The 23,382-nt window shown below is 41.7% G+C and overlaps 1 protein-coding gene and 1 long non-coding RNA gene across 9 annotated transcripts in view; one reads left to right on the top strand and one right to left on the bottom strand.

Moving 5' to 3' along the window:
• The window catches only part of ptprsa (protein tyrosine phosphatase receptor type Sa), a 227,397-nt gene that overhangs the window by 29,628 nt on the left and 174,387 nt on the right, over positions 1–23,382 (bottom strand). For 3 of the 8 annotated variants that reach the window (XM_086223445.1, XM_086223446.1, XM_086223449.1), the window contains 11 exons: positions 22,614–22,640; positions 21,429–21,546; positions 15,208–15,804; positions 13,993–14,087; positions 13,465–13,715; positions 13,199–13,286; positions 12,315–12,527; positions 11,982–12,148; positions 9,955–10,070; positions 5,189–5,236; positions 574–671 (listed from right to left, as the gene is read on the bottom strand). In XM_086223445.1, the coding sequence (XP_086079571.1) occupies positions 574–671; positions 5,189–5,236; positions 9,955–10,070; positions 11,982–12,148; positions 12,315–12,527; positions 13,199–13,286; positions 13,465–13,715; positions 13,993–14,087; positions 15,208–15,804; positions 21,429–21,546; positions 22,614–22,640 (1,818 nt within the window). The remainder of the gene's footprint in view (positions 1–573; positions 672–5,188; positions 5,237–9,954; positions 10,071–11,981; positions 12,149–12,314; positions 12,528–13,198; positions 13,287–13,464; positions 13,716–13,992; positions 14,088–15,207; positions 15,805–21,428; positions 21,547–22,613; positions 22,641–23,382) is intronic. The other 5 variants (XM_086223447.1, XM_086223448.1, XM_086223451.1 and 2 more) reach the window with 5 other exon arrangements.
• Positions 4,693–6,008, top strand: LOC147249682 (uncharacterized). Its single transcript, XR_015119156.1, has 3 exons — positions 4,693–4,778; positions 5,405–5,491; positions 5,707–6,008. It is a non-coding gene; the product is annotated as an uncharacterized LOC147249682 (long non-coding RNA).

The following is a 23,382-nucleotide window of genomic DNA, read 5'->3' as shown; positions in this document are numbered from 1 at the left end:
ATATACATATATGTAAGTATGTGTATATATGTATATATATATATATATGTGTGTGTTGATAGACAGACAGACAGACAGATGGATAGACAGATAGATAGATAGGAATCATATCACTTGGTTACTTATCATTTATTTAATCTCTTGATGTCCCTTATCTCAAAGTGGTGGAACGTGCATCTCTTAACACTTTTATTTTCGTCTTTGCTGTAACCTTGAAAAACATTAGTAAATGACAACTACACGCATTAGTCAAGTGTTAACTGAGCATTGCTGACAGTTAACTAAGCGTTAACTAACTGTTAGCAGTGGTTATTCAATCGTTACATTTGACCTTGGATTTTTGCACGATTGCAAATGACAATTGTCCAGCTTATCTGATGAGTCTGAAGGGATCCAGTACAGTACATGTAGTATTTCATAGTAGCACCATCAGGTACAGTACTCTCAACAAGCTGTTTCTCTATTGGGAAATGAAGGGACTCTTGTGTCTCCTTGCAATTAGAGTAAAACCAAGACAGGAATGTAAAGCCCCCCCACAGACACTTTTGACTCTTCGACCTCACACCCACTCACCTCATATTCTTGGGAGAGCTTCAGGTTGTCGTTGGCCTTGAGAAGCTCCGTGTGTTCAGCCAGCTCTGAGATAGGGATGGGAGGATGATTCATCATACCTGCTCGCCAAAAAAAAAAAAAAAAAAAAAAAAAAAAGGAGGGAGAAATTCCAGAAAGAAAAGTTTATAAGTAAAGGCACCAGGACTTCCATTTTCAAACTTAGCCAATAATAAAAACACAGCATTTAATGGGTGAGAAGTTCTTGCATACATAACAAATGGAGGTTTGGGTTTAGTGGTGGGGGAAGCTTGTGTGCAACATGGTGACAATCACACACAAAAATGTATTAACTGGTGATGTTATAGGAATTTGATCAGACCAGGCCAGAGCTTTAAATAAATAAATAAATAAATAAATAAATAAATAAATAAATAAACGAATGTGTTTGTCATGCTGGAAAGCGTTTTTGATTATTGCCTGAGAAAATTCGAGACCAATTATGTTTCAAATATTCAGAAGCGTTTTATAATAGCTTGGCAATTTTGTTGAATAAGACACAAGATAAAACATGTTCGTTTTTGATGGCGGAATCACAGAAAAATCCCGTTTTACTGTCTCTACATCTATGGAATGCTTATGTTGACAAAAATCCCCTGTACTCCTTATTGAAGATAATCAAAAGAACCAAAGAGTCTGCCATAAAAATTGAATCATTAGCAGGTGCGTATAAAAACCCCAACTTGGTAATAAGGACGGTTTTATTTGAAGCAGATTTAACAAATCTGACACGTCCTTACTTTCAGCACCGTCCTCAATCAAAAATACAAATGAAGCAAATGGCTTTGAAATATCTGCTGTTCTGGATCACATTTACCATCTTTTTAATGATCTCATACTGTGTCGTCAGCATGGTAACAAATCTGGACCGTTACCTTCAAGAACAAACAGCGTATTCTCAAAAAAAAAAAAAAAAAGGGGAGCACTGACCTGGGGGGGGGGGGGGGGGGGTGATGGGGGGGGGGGGGGGATAGGACGGTTTAACAGTTGACAAGTGTGAGTGATGCTCAGTGACACAGTGAGCTGCTCCATTCCAGCCAGCCAATGCAGAGCAAGAGAACTGCTGTTTTCAACCCTCCCTTCCTCATATCTGCTGGTTCCTGGTTCCCTCAAACCAGTGTTCTGAGATGAGCACCACCATCGCAGGAGGGGCATCCTCTGGATCCGATGCACAGTCCTAAGAAACCCTTCTACTATTTTTTTTTTTTTTAAGGGAAGAAGACTAGCTTAGTTGGGCAGGAAAACTGTTTTTTTTGTTTAGTTTTGTTTGTCTTGCTCCAATATTCACTGAATATTGTGTTGCTGCTGCTACAATATTATCAGCACTGCTGTGCACTGCAGCTGTTAATCCATTTATGGGCATAATGCTGAGGCCATGTAATGGAATATGGAGCATCCCAAGATTGTGGCTCTCTCCCTGCATGTGGCCTCACTGTTTTTTTTTCTTTTTTCTTTCTTTATACTACTTACAGTTATGAGCCTCTTTTACAGCTGAGGTCAAAAGTCGATGAAATGTTGACATCTCTTGCCCCCCCCCCCCACCCAAAAGCAAAAAAAACACTCTGGCGTAATTGAGTGTGCAAATTGCCGTAATCACATTAACCGTCCTCAATTTTCTCTTTCTGACAAAACTCATCGTGCCCTCAAAGTCACGGGGGGTCACCGATGCTTTGGTTGCTTTAGCTGTACATAGGAGGTAGAGCCCAACTCTCCTCGCTGACAGTCTTCATTAGTTATGGCAATTTATTCTACGCCGAGAGAACAATACAGCAGCATCAATTACATGAAGATTAACAAATATTACGATGTGAATATGAGACAAATGGAGATGACACCAGATGCAATGACATCCTCCAGGAAATGAATGCACACAGACGACTCCAAAGGCTGAGCAACAATTCCTCTAATAAATCATTTTATGAATTTACATTACTTATCTGTTTTTAAAGCTATTCTTGAATTCTTTATTTGTAATGTATTAATATAAAACCTGGTGAGGTAAATATGTTGAAGAATTTGGGTTGTTTATCTCTTCAGATTCCAGAAACCTGATAAACTAAGAAAGCAATGCAGACTACAGTGGCAACGCTTGAAAAATGAGACAGAGTTATTAATCACTTCTGCCGAGGGAATTCATGGAGATGAACATCAAGAAAGAAAGAAAAATTGCAAATTAAATTTGGTTGTCAGTGTACTTGCCTCAAATTCAAAGGGAAAAGGTATAAGCAGCTATGAGGGAAATAAGTAAACGAGTATGCAAATGAGGGGCCCACACTTCTCCTTCACAGAACACGAGCGGGTTGTTTGAGCAGAGATCAAAGAATGTTTGTGTTGGATTTGTGTGTGTGTGTTTATGTGTGTGTGTGTTTATGTGTGTGTGTGTGTTTATGTGTGTGTGTGTGTAAAAGAGAGAGAGAGTGTGTGTGTGCGTGCGCGCATGGTCGTCAGGATGTCTCTTTGTGTCTGTATGTGTGTTTGTGCAAAACTTACTCAAACTCTATCAGTTGCTTTCAGTTTGAGCTTCCCACGTCTGCATGTTTAAGTTCCTGCTGCGCTGAGATAGAAATATCAGGCCAAATATATCCCTAATGAACCACGATGCACTTCCTGTGGGACTCAAGGTCATTGGTTCATATATTCTTTGATTAAATGTTTCCGGGAACTGACTTTTAATTTCTTTACAGCCCTTTTTCCTTTTGTGATTACTACCAATTGCTGGGAGTCAAAGGACATATTGGATTTTTACGTCTGAAGTTGGGAACACACTGTATGATTTGAGCCCATTTCTTGCTTGACTTTTCAGCTACGCCCCTCACTTCAGAGTTGGGCCAAATTTTAGCCTCACTAGCATCATTTGTCATGCAGCGTACGTAGGGGGGAACAAGGGAAAATCCCTCCATCCACCAGCTGCACCTGACTGGCCTTGTGACATCTAGATGTATTTCAGATATGTCAAAAATGCATCCTGAAGAACTGTGGCAGCACTTAGCCTCACAGGATGCAGGTCAGTTGCTGTGGCAACAGCATGAACACCTGTTGGAAGTGAGGGAGACAACCTGTTCTGAAACTTTACCTCATCTTAAACTTTGTCAAATTCTTTTTCAATGTGCAAAATAATATGGAACTGTCAAACAAAACTTTACTGATAATACTCAATAGCCAAGAAGCTCCACTGGTGCCGTTCAGGGGCACTGGCTTTTGATTGCAAATTTCGTGTTGGTAAAACATAAGTTGGAATTTAAAAAAAAAACCCAAACAAACACAAAAATCTTACAGTGTATACCCATGTTTAAGGTCAATAGGTCCATATATTCTTAGCTGAAATATTTTGGGGGGAAACTTTTTGACTTTTATCCTTTTTGCCCTTTGTAAGCGTTCCAATATCTTTTCATGTTTATATTGTTGAACAACCCATCAGATTGTCTCTCTCAGTGTTCATCTCCTTCCGAATACATTTATTTGTTTCTAAAGACAATTGCAGCCAATGTTCTATAGTGTGACTCACAAACACACAATGCACTGCAAAGTTTATCCAAGAAAATATTTGCTTTGCAAACTAGGTTTTGCTGTGACCCATCAAGCAAAGTCACTGAAGGACAAATTGTTGTTATTCTCTACTTCCATTCTGCTCTCATCTTTCTCTTCAACGAACCCTTGCCAACAGCTTTTTGCTATCCACATACAGACTCTCTCCCTTTTTTTCCCCCACCACAACTAAGAGCGTGATCAATGAACACAAGAAAAAACAAGCTAGCGTCTAATTACACATTTCCAATCTCCCGATCCACAGTCGATGCGTCTGAGAAGTGTAATGATTCTTTTTGATAAGCCAGACCATTCTCTCTCCAAAAGCCTATTTATGATGCGTATTTCCATATAAAAAGGGAAGAAGTCTTTCTGTGGGTAAGCAGAAAATAAAAGGAGAGGGGAAGGCAGGAGGGGGGGGGGGTAAGGGGAAACCCAGCAACTCTGCTTTTTTTTTCTCTCAGATGATCCTTCAGTGAGCAGGGAGAGAGGGTGATCAAATGTCGCGCCATTGTTTGCCACCACTTTAATTAATTCTGCTAGTTATCTCTAAGCAAAGAAAAGACCCCGTTAGTTCAGAATGGAAATGGAGCAGTGGTGGTGAAAGAGGAGGAGGAAGGAGAGGGAAGAACAACAGCGAGGAGGTGAGGATGTGAAAGAAGAGGAGGAGGAATAACATTGTAACTCTGTCAAAACAACACACACACACACACACACACGCACACACACACACACACACACACACACAAAAATCAAAACCAAGTGACTGTAAATGTTACATATGCAAGGTGGATTAATGCACAGCTACAGCCCAGGTGAATATTGTGACTGACATCCAAACTAAATTAAAAAACAAAACAAAAAACAGCCCAGTATACATTAGAAACCAACATAAAATTAATTAGTGTAGCAATATTGCTGTATCGTGAAAAAAACACATGAAAACAAAAGCAAATTATGTGCAAATGGAGGCAAGCGATGCTTAAAAAATAACAACAACAAAAAAATAAAAAACAAAAGCTGGTACGCAAATGCTAAAAGCATAGAGACTAACTTTCATATTCAAAATCTGCTTCACTCTGAGGACTGTTTAGACCAGAATCTGAAAAAAACAGCACACATATGGGAAATCCTTTCAAAAAGACTGTAATGCAAAAGAAAATGCCATTGAAAAAAAAAAACATGGGCAAAATAAAAGAAAGCCAAGAAATATAACACAAAGGTACATTGTCTTTTTTATTCTCCTTTCTTTTCTTTTTTCTTTTTCAAGAACAATTTACTGCCAGTTAACTCCAGCTCAGCGTGGCTTGAGTGACTCCATCATTTGAGGCCGGACCGCAACAAAAGACATGGAAAAGTATGAGGAACATCTATAGACTAAACCTTCTCATCTGCTACCACTTTCTTCCTCCTCCTCCTCCTCCTCCTCTTCCTCCTCCTCCTACCCCGGCAGCAGCAGAAGCAGTGTGGTTGCCCATGAGTGTCAGCCAGAGCAGAGAAAACCTCTACTGCCAAGAACCATATCAACAGTCATAGAGATAAGAAATTGATTTACTATCTCCTCACTTTCAGGGCCCATTGACAGGAATGACACAGGGACAGAGAAAGGGGAAAACCCCATCTCCTGTCTCTTGTTGCTGGCTGCTGCTGATGCATTAGGAGTGAAAGGTGTGGACATTTTTTGTTTTTTTTGGGGCTGACAGCTATGGAACTGGAGCTGATGGGAGTCGGAGTCTGAGGAGTGCAATGATGGTTTATCATAAAAGGAGTGTGCTGACCATCACCAGCCTTGGACAGACCAAGAAAACATCTGTGACAACATTCCTCCTCCTTAAGAGCAGTGGCTTATTTCGCCAACGCTGAAAACTCAAACCCTTGCGTATCCTAAGAAAAGTTATGCACCATCTATTTTTTTGTGCATAACATAAGAAGTGTCCAGCAACTTACACTAACTTCTACAGTGAGAACTTCAATGTAATATTGGAATAGTTCAACAGCGCTGCACTCAGGCTGAGGCACAAAAAAACTATTGAACGACTGCATTACTCTTCATGGGTATGAGTACAAAGAGTGAATGAAAACACCTGAAACGCAGAGATTATCATCCAAATATGGCCAATTCTATCTATAGAAAACAGATAAATTGCTCCACGTTAACATCCAGCACAACTTGAAGGTGAGTGAATATGACTGGTCAGCAAAAAAAAAAAAGAAAAAAAAAAAGGCTTGATGATCAGGTTGGTGTTAAAATTTAATCCTGCGTTCAAACAAAAAAAAATTGTTAAAAAGAGTTTTGGTGTGTTTTTCCTCCCATATCATAGAATATAAGGCCAGAGGTGTCAAATAAATGCAGAGAGATCAAGCCATTGACCCCCCCATCACCCCCCCCCCCCCCCACTTTCTAATTGATTTGTGAAAATGACTAATTAAACCTTGCAGGGGGTTGGGAGGGGTACTCTGACCCATTGTCTCCAAACGTCATTCACCTCAGCGGGAGGCAGCTGAAGGCATGTCTGATTGGGTTTGCGTGCGAGCGCTTCAACAGTACTGTCAGTGGGGGGGGGGGGGGGGGGGGGGGGTCACGGCTGTTGCAGTTGCTGCTGTAATCTGGAGAAACAAGTGGGTTGCTGATTCATGCAAGTAATTAGCTGCTGTTGGTGGGTTCGCAAGAGTGTGATGCCATTTGCAAGAGGATATACGGTTTGTACGTGGAAGTAACATCTCGTTATGGGGGCGTCAAGTGCCATATGCTGTGCTGTGGCGGAGGAGGGGATAAAATGAAACAGAGTCAGGAAGCAGCATAAAACAGAAGATATATCAGATATGTTGCTACTCTTCCCTGTGCAGTAATGATGTGAATTGATATTATTTATTAAGTATGGCTTTTATGATGGTGTGCATCTTTATAAAGAAAAGATTTTTTTTTTCTCTGACAATCATATCTCCTTCCCCTATTTTTTTTTTAAACTTTTATACAAGCTGTGGAACAGTTTAGCTATTTTCTATGGAGAGATGGTGCCAGAAAGGAAGTGAAAGACATTAAAAAAAAAGAAAAAGGCTGAGAGAACAGAGTCGGTACCTCTAGCAAAAAAAAAAAGAGGGTTTGATTGGACACAGACAGTAGATATCCACTGAGTTGTGCTGCTTCATTACTTTGGCCCCATTTGCCAATTAAACCCCAGGAACTAAAGAAGATAATGACAAAATGAGCCACTCTGCACCCTAAGGAGTTGGGATGTCACTGTGAGGTTGTCACACAACTGCCCACACACATACATTTACTCAGTCACTCAAATGTATTAATAAAAATCCACTTATGGGAAGTCTAATCAAAAACATTTTTCTTCCCCAGCACTAAGGGTCACTGAGCACAAATTGCCGATAATTCATATGCTCCGTTGGACTGGAGAGGCCCTGGATAAGTGCACACTGGGAGTACGCTCATCTGAACAATGGTTGCTATTAGCTGTTGGGGATGTTCACAAATGCTCACCGGTCCACTTAATTGGGCTAAAATGTCCATTTGAATTAAATTCCTTGGCTGCATAGATAACGACATTGTCCAAATTCCGCGGAACGATGTCGGATTTGTGGAATGAGAACGCTTGTCATACGTAAAAAGAAGTCTCTGCGTGCGTTGGTTATGTATAGGAGAGATTGAAACAAGGGCACGGTGGGAAGAGCTGGAAATCCGAATGGCCATAATAACCTTGTCATTACATTACAGACGTGCTTGAATCAGGCTTGGAATACTAAGCAAGATGAGGACAATAAACTGAACTTCCACGTTTCTGGGTTGGTGCATTTTCCTTCTATTTGTATCTCGATTCTGATGTTAAAAACAAAACAAAAAACAGAAGTCCCCCGCGCCACCAGCACTACCCCACCCATTCAAGATTCACACTCAAGGCAGCAAGCCTGCGCCCCAAGGAAGCTGGGGAGAAATGCTTCATTTTGAAATGGGAGTCTTTTGATGGAGCAAAGACTGGCTGTGGATGACAGATGGATGTCTGACAAACAACTAGGCTCTGAGACAAAAAGGCAGGAGGCAGAAGAAAAAGGAAAAGAAGAAAGAGAAGAAATAAAAAAAGAGGTTTGTTTATTAAACCTCTGGAGAATTTACCCATCCCTTACTCATGGTTGGGCAAGTGAGAAAAATGCCATTTGAACTAGAGTTCCTCAAAATGAAGGTCATTGTCTTCTGTCAAATAAACAGCTAGAAGAAGAAAATGCAGTGTGATGCAACCACACCAGAAAGTGTCAAATGTATCCCACAGGGCTTTGCTAAAGGTAACTACTGGGACAGCAGACTAAATTGTTTTAACTCTGTTGACCAAAATGGCTACCCTGCATGATTGCAGCCTTCCAAAACCGGCCGTTAGGCATGCTGCGACGGTCAGACCAGCAGAGTAGTCAGACCAGCAGAGTAGTGTCCTCACACCCTCCCACTCTCACTTAGACTGTCGCTTTTTCTTATTTAGGTTTAAACTCAGATTAAACCATAGCTTCCATTTGAACTTATCTAAACACAAAAGCCGCAAAAAAAAACAACAAAAAAAACAACCCAAATATAGAATACAATTCAGACCAAACACAAACTGTAGATGCCATCATAACCACAAAGACGGGAATCTAACTAAAAGAGAGACAGACTGAGATAATGGGTCTGAAAAAAGATGGAGGGTGGAGAATGTCAGACAAGCCTTAGGTGGCGAAGTCTAAGAGAACGGATGTGGGATTGAAGGTGCTCTGTTGTTAACGCCGTGGCTTTAGTTCAGATGAACACCAGCAGGAAAGTGAGCTCAAAGAAACTGGAAGACTTCACAACATATTTTCCTTCCAAAGCCCCCCAAAAAAGAGTCAGTCTCAACTGCAAACCTCAAACTTGACATCAAACAATTCTTTACGACTAGTTACGCATGACTGTGACAACACATATATTGTGTAGTTGCTAAGAGATTTTGTCTGCAGGTGTGAGACTTTATTCACTCTCTGTAATAAAGCAGCACAGAGACAGGCCGTGATGAGATTCTGACAGTCAATTCTGGCACATGCTTCTTTAACTAGACTTCCTTATTTGGCAATTTTTCTCCCTCTAAAAGTTTGTTTTTCCAGATTACAGCTTTCTAAAATAGCATTTTGCCTGTTAAAGCCTCTGAGACATGGCAATTAATTTCTTATGTACTTTGGATAAGCAGCTTCTTAAAAGGTCTCTATTTTTCCCTTTACAACTTTGGTGTTTTTTTTCCCCTAATAAACCTCAAATGTTATTCTCACAGCCATTATGATGACACTGTGGCGGCGTTCAACACTCCACGGGAAACTGTTCTAGTATGGAAATTAATTAACAGAATGGAATTAGATGGATTTTCGGATAACGCAAACTTTACGAAACAATAAAAACTCTCGGAAGTCCAACTAAGGGTGAACAATAAAATGTTAGAATTCCAGCAATCCATGTCTCTGTGATTAATTTGAGGGGTCAGATGTTGACCGGCTACCAAAAACTGGACAGCCAAACTGAATCGGAACATTTTTGAGCGCCAGGTAAAATCAGAACAAGTTAAAAACAAGAACAGTCTGCAAACTGTCGTTCCGTTTCTGTCCAGTGTATTGGTGCACCAAATAATACTAAGCTGTGGTTACATCAGCATTAAACTGTGCAAAGCTGGGTTTTTTTCAAGCTGCCCAAGCAAAACTCTGTTCTTTCCCTCTCTGAAAGCCCAGTGTACACCTGATACATACACACATACACTTTAAACTGCAGTACATGTTGTTCGTTCTTATCCTTAGTGAACATGTTGTGTGCTGTTGTCATACCTGGAGTTTGGAAGTTGATGCGTCTCATTTCCACAGGGTCTGTCGGGTGATGGGGTGTAATGTCTGCGTTGTTCAGCAGACACTTTGTGCGTGGCTCGGACTCTTTTCTTTTGCGGCTGGACATTAAGAAAGACAAAGAGAACCAAGAGGGGGAGGTATACAACAAAGAAAGACAAATTAGTCACATTTTACACGAGCAAAACAGTCACTAAAGATGTTTCAAAAGCAGCTAAACAACCCCCCGGCACACGGGTAGCTCAGCGGCTTAAGTGTCTGAGTGAAACCAAATCAAGAGCTGAGAAACTAAGAATGCGTATCTAACACTCAAAGTTCTCCTTCACCCTAACTAATTAAAGGCATCTTTTTTTCCTTTTTTTTTGCTGAGACAGGCTATTTTGTCTTCCCCTGTCAAAAGCAATAGAGTACAGCCGAGCCTTACCTGTCAGGTTTGCTGTTTCCAGAGAAAGCAATAGGAGTCAAATAAATATATAAAAATGGTGAAAACACACAAGGAAAAAAAGGGGAGAGGCAAGAAGAGAAGATAAATCAATAGAGAGCAGTTTAAAATTCACAGGGGTCGCTCCTGGGCTCGCAAAAAAGCCAGAATGAGCTCATCAGCATTTGCAGGGAGGTGTGTGCATGCGTGTGTGTACATGTAGGTGAGTGAGTATTGAATGAAATGTGCAAGTAAGCACAAACATTCGTGAGCTTTTGCCTGTGTGTATATTTGCGAGCTTCTGCGTGCAAGTTTTGTGAGTGTGCGTGTGTGTGTGTGGGTGCGCGCGGGCGTGCGTGTGTGTACAAGGGTGCAGATTCAAATGGGGAAGGGTAAAGTCAGGGCCAAGGGCAGACCCAGGAAACACTATTCACCAGGGATAGATGGAGGGGAAGAGATGGGAGAGTGAGGTGGAAAGAAAGAGAAGAGAGAAAAAAGACAGAGATTCAAGGAGAGATGTTACTCTCCCTAACCACCAAGACGGAGGTAAGGCAAGGTCAGACAGTCAGGGATCATCTGACAGTAGCAAGCTGTACTTGTATTGCTCACCCAGCCCCATTTTGATATTAGTCAGGGGTTTTTGCTGTATTATGTAGAGCAAAATCTCCCACCACTGCTCACATTAGGCTGTCAATCGCTACAAGTAACTATGAAACACTAAATGGGTTCAGAAGCCCCAGGATGTGTTAATTAAGCAGAAAAGCAGAGTTTGATGTCCACTGCTAGAAAATGTTTACAGTCCCACAATTAATAGCGAACATTTTAAGGAAACTACATTTTATGAAGTACTATTTCAAAAAGTTTTGAATATCGCTATCTGTGAAATCTCAAAGAATCTCCTCTTATCTCATTTCTCCCATCTCCTCACTCCCCAACATCTTTTTTTTCCACAAAAAAATATCTTTTTCGTGTTTACATGCATGCTGCTATGAATACAATATATAGCCATCTCTTTCAACATGCACTGATGTCCCAATAGTCCATTTTCCCCAGTAGCACTGAAAATAACTGGTTCAACATCAAATGACAAGAAAATCTGAATTGTGAGTTGCTGGGCACGAAAGAAAAGCCAGTACATTTACTATAATTCACTAAAGGCGTGGATCGTGTTTCTTATTCCATCAAGGATTGAATGAATGATTCAAAGTGTATACAATATTGTCATCAAGATGAAAATGGTGGATTAATATTTCTATCCAGGGAAAAAATATGTATTGCCTCTAATACAGTATATAATATTTTGCATACTAAAGAGGGATTTATAGTTATTCGCCATCTCAGCACACAGCATGTGGTAATAACCGACCTGCTATGTTGCAGACAGTCGTGATGGCCTGCATGGCTGCAAAGTGTCCTTACATTTCTGGGTAAATGCATGTCAGGGTGCAGTGACAGCTTCCGTAACGCAGGAGAATAAACTTTAACCCAAAGTCTTTATTTGAGGTTGAACTGTTATTTTTATAGTGTGAAATTTTTATCTTGTGGCCACAAAAAAAAAAAAAAAAATAAATAAATTTCCAAGCCGACTCACTTTTTGTACAGGAGGATGGCGATGACGATGCAGATGATGAAGACCACAGCCAGGACTGGGCCCACCACCCATATGAGTCCATCACCACCAGAATCTACTGGCATGGGGTCCACCACCAGTTCCGGAGTCATCACTGTGTCTGTGTAAGGGCTGGTGGCGAACAATTTCTGAATAGAAGAATTAGACGGAAGTTAAGATGGCACGTTGAGGTTAGAGCTTTGTAAAATACCTTTGGTAAAGTGCTGCACGATTAAAGTCACGAGAAGTCAAATAATAAATTCACAATAACTGACCGGAGAGGAAAATGAGTGAAGGGTTGAACTAGTCACTCACCCCGACCGTGGTATTGAGCTCCGCCAGCAGGAAGAAGACGTACTCCTGGCCGGGTTCAAGAGCCTTGTTCTCACAGCTGCTCTGGCGATGGTCCGAGCCCACTGTGTAGCTGCTGGGAAGCGTCCTGAAGCAGGCAGTGATGTAGGGCTTCCTCTGGTCCAGCTGAGCTAGCTGACGGCGCGTCCGTCGCTTCGGGGTCACCTCACGCAACAGCTGATTAAATTAGAAGGTTGTTTACTCTTTTTCTGCATTTTTTGGGATTCACTACTCTTTTGCTGTAAAACATCAGTTGTGTTTGTGAATAAAAGAGGTAAAACATAACAAATTCTTTAGAATTAAAGAAAACAATGAGAATGTGAACTAAAGTACAGTCAATAACACACACCTACACAAACAACCCTTTCCTTCTTGTCTAACTGTAGACAGAGGCGGGTACTGAGCACAGGGAATGTATGTAATCCCAAATCCAATAGGGATGGTTGCTGTTGATCTGGCACTCAAGGTGACCCCGAGCTATGGCAAGAGTAGAAGACTGTGTAATTCTCTCTTCTGCATGCTTGGGGGGAAAAATTAGCATAGCTGAGATGTACTTACGCCTGTGCGCCCATGTCTAGTAGATAGTGTGTGTGTGTGTGTGTGTGTGTGTGTCTGCGCGCGCGTGTGTGTGCAATACAATTTTGCCTGGTACATGCAACTGTTAGCAAGATAACAATAAAAAAGACAGTTTGTCCTCAGAGAAAAAGAGGAGAGTGTTTTAAAAAGCTTTAAAGTCGCCTCTTCTTTTTATAGATCCTTCATTATCAAAGGCTTAATACACCCAATTTCCCCACTATTATCTGTTCCAGATAGTGAACCAGTGTGTGCTTCCTTCTAAAAGATCCTACCTCTTCCATGTCCATGTCATCGGGGTTCTTCAGATTTTTGACAGTTCCTGATGTCCTTTTAAGTGGCACCACAACCACATAGAAATTCCTGATAACACACCACCAAACAAGTTACAAAAGGAAGAAATTCCACAGAGTTATGTTTTTGCACCAACAACCGCCGCCATCGCTCGCTGTTGTCTCCGTACTGTATATCAGACATCGGATTTCAAGAATATCAAGACTACACCCTCAATATCTCGACCCTCCCAACCTGCTGTACTCACTTGATATCCTTGCTCTCAATTGGTGGGAAGGACATGGTGAGTATGTTGTCAGACTCAGCATAGATGTCCAGCTTGGGTTTCTTGACTAGGATGAACGGCGCCGTCCTGGCAACCACACGGTGTCTCGGCCCCCCATCCATGCTTTCCTGACAGGTTACCCTGAACTCGTAGGTGGAGTTGTATTTTAGTCCAGTGATGAGAACCCTCATCGGCCTGGCATCCACATCCATCTTCTGACGGTTGTATTCGATCTAAAGTTCAAGATAAGGTTCAGAAGTTGACTCGAGGATTGTTGGGTGATTGAAAAAGTAGGTTTGGTAGGTACGAAAAGTTTGGCTATGTAGGGAAATTAGAATGTGACTGCATTAAAATATGTGAATAACTAGGACTGATGTAAAATCCAACAATTTCATATCTTATCAAACAGATAATTAGTTCTGAAATTCCAAGAGGAGTTTCTGAAATTAAAAGCTGGGGCAGTTTAAATATTTTCGTTTTTTTTTTTTTTTTGGCATACATTAAACTCACCGTGCATTTATATGGAGACCTGCTTTCAGAAAACTTCCATGCAAGAACCACTGTGGTCTTGGTGGCCCATTTGACAGTGAAATTCTTGGGAACATCTGTTGTTGACAAATGCAAGAATGGGGGGGGAGAGAGAGAGAGAGAGAGAGAGAGAGAGAGAGAGAGAGAGAGAGAGAGAGAGAATGTATCTTTAGTGAGTGGAAGATGTTGAGATATCAAGGAAAGAGAAAGAAGGACCTCTGGTTGAAAAACAAAACAAGAAAACAAGAGCTGTTGTTCCCCTGCATCGTTCCTCTGGTTTGGAGACTGAGTGTAACGGTGAGCTGTTACTGGCTGTGAGAAGGGCAACGCCATTGGTTAAGACACACAGCATGTAAGACTCATGGAGACAAACCCATGGAGGACAAGGGCGCGCCCACTGGCTAGCCATCATCGGTAGTGCCAACCCATCTCACCGCTGTCTTTGAACTACGACCATGTTGAGGAGTAACGACTGACACATGTGCTCCCAATGCCAACTGCTCTTACACTTCTACTGAGTCTGGGCTGGCACTGCCAACATGCTGCCAGGCGGGTATAGAGACAGACCGAGAACACAGCATGCCAACAGTCCTCAGCAGTGCATCTGGGGGATGCCATGCCACAAGCTGTCCCATTTAAGGACAGGGGAAAGGGAGGAGAAGGAATTAGGATAGGAAAGGGGGACGACAGGGGTGGTTAGGAAGGGAGGAATATCTCAAAACAAAACCAAATATAAAAAGAAAAGAAAGAACCAAAATCAGCTTTCTGTCATTTTTTTTTATAATAGTCCAAACACTGTGACTGGTTTTGATTACAACCCTACCTTGTTTAAAACTGGGGATGTGAAATGGCATTAGCTGTGTGAGTGCGCTCGGTAAAGGGCTGCAAAGATGGCTGACAGGCGTGTTTGACCAAACAGCACTTACCTTGAACTCTAGGCTGCTCTCCTCTCTCTCAAAATGACTGACTATAACTTACTGACTTGGGTTTTACCTTGTTTGGGTTAGTGAGGTGAGTATCCCACGGCAAACATTTAAATATCAATCTTTTTTCTTTCTTGAGGAGAAGTGGAGGTGGTTGAAGGAGTGGTGGTGGTGGGTGGGGGTGGGGGGGGCATTTTTGTGTTGTTGCTAATTGTTTTATCCAAAGTCCAACCCCTTTGCCAACTGGGTTGGGAGAGAAACAGGAAAGCCCTACCTGTTGGGTCAAAGGCCACCGTCCGGTACTGGATAGGCGGGCTGTAGGGCCCAGGACCTACACTGGTGTGTGCACGAATTTTCACATCATATGCTGAGTTCGGTTTGAGGCTATTGAGCACATAGCTGGACAGGTTGGGGGGCAAGTGGAGCTCCTGTGGTGCTCCTCTGGTACCAGCTTCCTTATAGGCCAAAGTGTACTCTGTGATTATCCCATTCCTTTCCGCCAGCACTGGTGGAGACCAGGACAGCTGCACTGAGCAGCATGTCACATTGGAGCCTTCATTCATTTGTGGATAACCCCCGGGTGTATTCTCGGGCACAGTGATTTCCACATCAGCTTCCTCACCAAAGCCCCCCCTGCTTTTGGCTGAGATTTTAAAGAGGTAGGTGGCACCCCGGTGAATGTTGCCCACAGCGTATTGACGTTCTTGTGGAGCAAATTCTAATGTGGCCAAAGGTAAGACATCTTTTCGACCAAACTGGAGCCTGAAGCCTTGCAGGTCCATGCCATTGGTCAGGTCTGGAGGATCCCAGCGAACCATGGCTGATGTCAGATCAGAGTCCTGAGCCACAGATAGATAGGGTGGACCGGGAACTACAGAGATAACAACAACAAAAACAAAACAAAAATCTCAATTAGTTTGATGATTTTTATGAGAATGTGGCTCACAAACCAAGCGGACACAAGATAGGAAAAACAACATCAAGTTTTCACAACTTCTCCCAATAAACTGGTATTATAAAGGAAGAACGTGTTTAACTCAAACCTACTTCAGATCATAAATACACATTTTTAGAGCTATTAACATCAGATATGATCAAGAGGAAACAAAAAATAATCAGTAGATGATTTTAGAATGATTGATGGAAGTCTGCATGGGTACAGGAAATGTAAATATACAATTCTGGCTTTCAATGCCGTTTCACTAAATCATTAAAGACTAAAGAAGAGATTGATCATCCGACAACAAAATGACCATTGATAATTTTAGCAATGAATAACAACCAGTATTACAGTACGTACTCTAACTTCAGCCATTCCTCAGATAAAACCCTGAAACTGGTTGTACATCGATGCGATGTGAAAGAGCCTCTAAATTCTTCAGTGAACATCTATTTCATGACACATGTGAGCTCCAGCCATGAGAGTCACTAAAAATTTAAACAAAGGAACAGCACCTCTTTTACAGAGGATCTATGCATGGAGTCTAGACACCATTCTTCAGAGTGGCCCAGTTTTGCTGCTCTTATGGATGACACACGTCTTGTCGTAACTCCTCTTTTAAGGCCCTATCAGTAGGATGGAGGCGGCAGCAGTTAGGGAAGACTTCGGTTCTCAAGTTGCTGTCAAAGCTTTGTGAGAGATGAGTGTGGCTGATTCACGCTTGAGCCCATCTCGCTGTAAATAGATTCTATCTACTATCAGTCATCGATGGATGTCCCTCCATTCTCAGAAATACAAGTAGAAAATACAGCTACAACGACACAAACAGTAACATGTATGATCAGACAATTCTTTTGAAGGCTATCTATGAGAAGACTATGTATTACTGATTCAAACCAATGAAACGTTTTCAGAATATATCAGAACAGCTGAATGAAATTATGCTGCAGCAACTATTTTATCCTTTTTTATTAAAAAAACAAATTAATCATATCTTAATTTTCGTGTGTATCCCTTTGCATAATAGCCTGTGTGTACACAAGTGTGTGTATAATATATGATGTATAGAGCCTGATTTTCAGGCAGACGCAGACCCTATATCACCATTCCAGCTGTGCACAGAGCTGTTTGGCTTTTTGCCCGATTATAGACTTTGGACAAATTTAGATAAACTAACATTCGTCTGAAGCAACAAGGCTCTTTCTCACTGCAATATTAGTGCATCTGTTTCAGTGTCTGTAAGTAAGTACCTATTAAATTATGAGTAGTATCTGTTAAAAATAAAAAACACGAACACACACACAAAACACTCGACACGATCCCCCCGCTTCAGCTCGTTTGCCCATTTGATAATGGTTTTCATTCTGTTGTTGGAGGAAGATGAGGGTGAGTAGAATGATGGTGGCTAGTGAGCGGAGCCTTTGCCGGTAATGGGAAGGCGGGGGAGTGGAGTGTCGGGTGAGACGAATGCTCCTAATACTCCTCAGCTACATACTATAGCTCAGCTTGATGTCATTTAAAAACCCACTCTGCCTTCATGCTTACCCCTAATCACGGAAATGAAATCAGAGATAATGGTACTGTGATGGCTATGTGAGTGTGTATATGTGTGTGTGTGTGTGTGTGTGTGAGTGAGTGTGCGTCGTACCCTATGTTTGCAATTATACATTTCTATGCTTCACTTCTAACCACACTAGCCTACCAACTGCTTCCATTACAATCTTTGTATCACAAAGCAGTTTTATTATTTGAAAAATAAATAAATAAATGAATAAAAGAACACTGGGGAGAGAGCCAGTAGATAACTGTTGATCGTGTGTGTTTGCGGTGTTACAGGTTGTTAAGTGAGGAAAATAAGGGTATGTTGAGGAGGGGGGGAGGGTGAAAAATAAGTGAATGAGGAATGAAGAAGGTGACAGGGGACAAGGAGCAATCTGCTCCAAAGAGGGCCCAACAGGGACATGAGGAGGCAGAAATATTTGTTTGTGTGTGTTTGTGTGTGCATGGGTCTGCATGAGTGATTCAGGGTTCTTAGGCACCTTGATTGTCCCTCTCCTCCTCTGTGTTCATTGCTCCTCCCTTCCTTCTTTCCTCATCCCTACTGTTCTTTTTCACGCTGCCTAATTCCCCATCCTTTCTCCCCCTCCCTTTCTGTCTCTCTCAGCTTCCATTTCAGGGTCTACCCAGGTTCAATCCCTTCTTGTGGGCCTCCTGGCACGTTTCCCATCAGGTTCGAGTACGAACAGCCTATTGTTGACATTCACTCATCCTGATTGAGAGAGTGGCGATCATGTTTCTCCTCTCATTTCCTCTCTCTCTTCTGCAGATCAACATATACATGCTGTGTACAAAATAAAAAAGAGACATATTTCCTCTGTGCTTGCCTGCAAACGGGCAGATAAATGTACTTTTTTAATAATCTCTTCACCCTGGAGGGAGAACTTTAAACTCCAATCCTTGACCGAAAAAAACAAAACAGACCTTCCCACAGACTACCCTGTGGCTACATCCAGCCTGTGTAGACTTAACAGATGTAAGAACATGTCAGGGTATGAGGTCCTTTAAAGGTCAAGATAAATCCACGCCTTCTTCTTCTCCCTCTGTTTTTAATTTACTCTACTTACTGTAGACGAGTGTGGGTTCGTGCAGAGGAGTAATTGGTAATATAGGAAATGTCACACAGCCAAATATGCTACCAATTTCACATGGCCAATTTGGACAAGTCCTCACTGCTATTAGCATATGGGTAGCGAACCTTGCGTGTGTGCAGTGCAAGCAGCGCTGTGACGGATTAATTGATTGACAGGTGGAGGTGATCGCATGTCATTGGTTCTTTTGGCAGGTTCCTATGAGGCAGCACAGATTCCCGTTCTTCCACTGCCTTCAGTATCGTATTTTGTGGTGGGTTCTATCTTGACGATTGGTAGGATGGTGTCATAACATTTTCAGACATAATCCATCCATCCATCAATTTTCTACTGCTTATCCTGTTAAGGGTCACGGGGGGCTGGAGCCTATCCCAGCAGCCTTTGGACGAGAGGCGGGGTTCACCCTGGTTGGGTCACCAGTCCATCGCAGGACCAACACATAGAGACAGACAACCATTCACTTTCAGACTCATACTCTACGGTCAATTTAGAGTATCAATCAGCCTGGTCTCCATTTGCATGTCTTTGGACTGCGGGAGGAAGCTGGAGTACCAGAGAGAACCCATGCAGGCACGGGGAGAACATGGAGACTCACACAGAAAGATTCCATCCCTGAGCCGGGGCTCGAACCCAGAACCTTCTTGCTGTGAGGCGACAGTGCTAACCACTGCACCACCATGCCGCCCTTCAGACATGATATTTAGTCAATAGAGATGCTTTCAGTTCCTTCAAAACTTTGTCTCACCTTGACCATGATTATGTTTTCTCCACAAAAGGAGAAGTTTGGAAAGTATGAATCATGAAAAGCCACTTTTCAGACCTAGCTTTTATTCAGCAGACAAAGCCAGTTCCAGACACAGAAGAACGATTTGTCTGTCACTCACAAATAGGTGCTCAGTCTGACTTGTTTGTATATCCAACAAAATATTGAGATAAATTCTTTGGGCCGCTTTCAGATAGAACTGGCTTCTAAAGGCTTGTAAAAATGTCTGTGAGATAAAAAAAAAAAATCTAGATATGATATGTTAAAGTGCCACAAAGCATGCTGTTTTTGTCATAATGTTCAGCATTCAGGCTACTTTTTAAGCCCTTGCATAGTGAGTTTAACTGCATGATTGTGCATAAAAAAGATCTTAAGAGCAAATGTTATCTGTTTGTGATTGTATTAAAAGCCCTTAAGCAGTAGAACATTTTCTTCATTTGCATCACACTTTAAATGCATGCCGACAAACATCTAGAAACCACACGAAACGTTGGCTCTGATGTCTGAACACCATATATATATTTAGTTTATAATCTTATCCATGTTAAGATCTATTTTTAAAGTGTATTCGATTAGATACCTGATCGAAAATTTGGCGTGTGTAGTTGTGAGGTAGTAAAGAGTGAATATCCCTGTGAAAATGAGCATCAGTAAGAGCAAACTGGGGGTTACCTTTCAAATACCACTTGGATTTTACATTTAAATGGCATATTTTAGAAATGAATTCACAGAGTCCTTGGATGGTTTTTGCAAATATGAGTCTAATTGTAGAGCTAATGTAAAAACGTGATGATTTTTGGAACGCTCTTCACATTTTAAGAAAGAGAAAAAGGAGGAAAAACAAAAGATCGACGACTTCTACATGCCTGATACAAACCTGGAGATACTGTGATATTTCAGAAATCCCATGATGAGCCCTTCACTACCAAAACTGTCCAAAAATTCCTCAGTAAAACAAGGAAAACCCCTCCACATCTGAAAAAGCCCATCGAGGCTTGTCTTCTCACTCCCCTTACCCTTAGTTTTTCTACCCACCTTGCCCCCTAGCATGAAAAAAAAATCATTTACACTTCAATAATAAAAGAGGGGAGACATTCCCTTTGAGGGACAGGCAGAGTGGGCTAGACTGGCGTATCAGTCAGCCAGCCCTGACAGGAGGATGGAGTGACAGCACTCACTGACGCCCCTGCGGCAGCGTCGTACTCTCTGACACCTGTTACAGACACACCTGCCACGTAACATTCCTCTGTGTGTATGTACGTGTGTGTGTTGCATCCTGAGAATGTGCCGTGTGTTTGACTGCATTTATTTTGCTCCAAGAAAGTGCCAGCGTTCAATACTGCAGTATTGCGCCTGCATATATGTAAGTCAAGGTGATTAGTGAGTGTGAGTAGTTGCACAAGTATACAGTATATGCAGTTGTGTACATTCTGGCTCTCTGAAGCTTCCAAAAGCCTCCTGGCACAGATGCTCACACAAAAGGATGCTCCTATCTTGGCTTGACGCCTTAAATTCTCTCAAAGAAGGCTTTCACACTCTCAGGCAGCCAGCCTCACAGGTTTAGATCGTGTTCATGGTGACTAAGCTGCTCGCTTCTAAGAGGCTCCAACAGTCCAGTTAAAATAGTGTGTGCCCACTGGAGGTAAGAGGAGAAAAAAACTTGAGATGACAAGGCTTTGTAATTGGCAGCCATTAGCCTCCAGCATCCTAACGGTCATTACAACACAAAATTTTCAAGACAGGATTCCAAAAGTCCTTAACATGATTAGAATAAAGGAAACTGAGCTAATGTTTTGGAATCAACGTTTGAAAGAGAATAATGAGGGGTTTCTTTCATAAAATTCACTGTTACTTTGATACTTTGAATAATAATTCAGTAATTCTGTACATGTGACATACATTCAACAAGCATACCTACTGCATATAATTTCTATTTTTTCTTTAATAACTACTTGGCTACAATAGGCGACATCTTCCACGCTTCCATGTTGATGAAACGGGAAGAAAATGATAAGGAGACTCTCATGAAGGCATGAACCACATTATCACTATCACTGCATGAAAAAAACGCTCAATGGAAATGCTTCATAAAAACAAAACAGAACAAAACACAAAAACAACAAATCACTGACTAATTGTTGTACCTGCTCCTTTGGTCACCACCAGTTTTGGTTTGCTCCGGGCTCCATCCCCCTTAGTGGTGTACGCCGCCACCGTGATGGAGTATGTGGTGTCTGGCTTGAGTCCTCCAATGACCATTTCCTACAAGGACAGGCAGGGAAAAGAGAGGAAGAAAAAAACAACCATAACATCAAAAATGTATTCTCGCTGTTCTTCATGCAACTCAAATTGCCCTAAGCAGAAAGATAATCTGAGTGAAGTGTCTCCTGGTCCTCTTTAATAATTTTCAGGAGGCATGCATTAAATGTAATGTTTCCCCTGGGTAATTGGGAACCTATTCCATTAAGTAAATCCTCCAAGGTGGAGGAGGGATATTAGGTGTGTAAATGGAAAGTATACCCCGCACCCCCCGCTTATTCCTTTAGCAATACTCCAATCAACAACTTAACTTTGTGATGCAGAATACATCGTGACCATTCGCTGGCAGTTTTTACCTCAGCCATTAAGTTTCTTTGAGCCCTCTTCAAAGAGAGGTTTCTGATCAATTCTTATGAATCTTTCAAGGGAGCAGGTTTCAAGGAATACAGAATGAGGTTTTTAACAGGCTGGTTGGCAAAGGGATGGGATAGGTCAATAAAAGTAAATGAGCTATAAGTACTGTCTCGCACTTGAGATGGTATTCACGTAATGCAGATGAAACGGGGGGAGGGGTTGTTTAAATCCAGGTTCAAATTAAGGGTGAAAGTTGTGAAAAAAGATCATACATGGACACGGTGCAAACAACTGCTCTGATACTTTTGTGAAATTAAGACAGGATTTGTAATTCTAATGCACCAAACATTGAATAGTAAGTTTTGACAAAAAATGTAAAAACACACCAAAAGGAAAATACATCACCAAAGCACAAGACAAAAGACACTGCAACAACACAGACACACACAAATAGCATTAGCATTCCAGGCACAGTAGTGGGCAGTGGATATTACATCAACCACCATTTTGTGGAAGAGAGTGGACTGCTTGTCCTTTTCTTTTTCCTACTGTAGGTGGTGTAGCCACACCTAACCTCTGAGCCACGTCGGTATCCATCACTGAATAAGGATTTAAAGTGTTTTTATCAACTCTGAGCCCAAATAGGTTGATGCAATAGCCACTGTTTATACGCTTCCAGCTTTACAAAAAGCACTCAGGCAAAACTTCGTACTTACATATTCAGCTGTATCGTCCGTTTCCCACTAACCCCCCCCATCGCCAAAGAGGAGAGTGCAGGAGAGAGAGCAATGTTTTTTTTTTCAAAGACAGAGAGAGAAAGGAAAGGGAAGAAATAGGATTGTGAGAGATGGGGGCATTAGAGATTTGGAAGCAGAGGGTTGGTATCAGAAATAGGTCACCAGTTTTGTGTGGTCAGGAGACAGAGAGGGGGAGAGAGAGAAAAGCTATTTGAAGCTTATGAGTAGCAGCTGATACAAGGATGAGCGAGTGTTGTATCTGCCTGTAGCTCTGAAGATGCTTCAGCATCTGCAGCTAATGATGATCTACCATTTGTAGCTTTCAAGGTGTAATGATGAAGGCATCTACTCCCAGAAAACATGCAACTGAAGAGATTCTCCTTCCTATTTTTTGACTGCTGGAGAGGATGCAGTAATTTGGATACTGTAATTTCAGTTATTGAAGCTAATTCTGCTATTACGCTACAAGCATGGACCCTCATATCGTTTATTCCTAAAATATGCACTGCATGCAACTATTCATTTCTGTGTGGTTTAGCCAATTGCCACAACACCCATTAGACTGACTGATACAGTGCACATCTCCCTTTAGCATCGCGGTGACAAAAGTTTGTTTAAAAAAAAAAAGAGGAAAGAAAGAGAAGATACAAGGCCATTAGACATAATACAATTCTAGCTGTCAGTACCAGTTGATTTTAGGTGAAATGTTTTCATGCCAATCCCCCCCCCCCCCCATCACAGAATACTA

The sequence above is a fragment of the Aulostomus chinensis genome, chromosome 14 (assembly GCF_037954235.1).
Source record: "Aulostomus chinensis isolate RoL2024-O1b breed Wild chromosome 14, RoL_Achi_v1.0, whole genome shotgun sequence".
In the NCBI taxonomy this organism is placed as follows: domain Eukaryota; kingdom Metazoa; phylum Chordata; class Actinopteri; order Syngnathiformes; family Aulostomidae; genus Aulostomus; species Aulostomus chinensis.
This window is presented reverse-complemented; position numbering and strand designations above follow the sequence as displayed.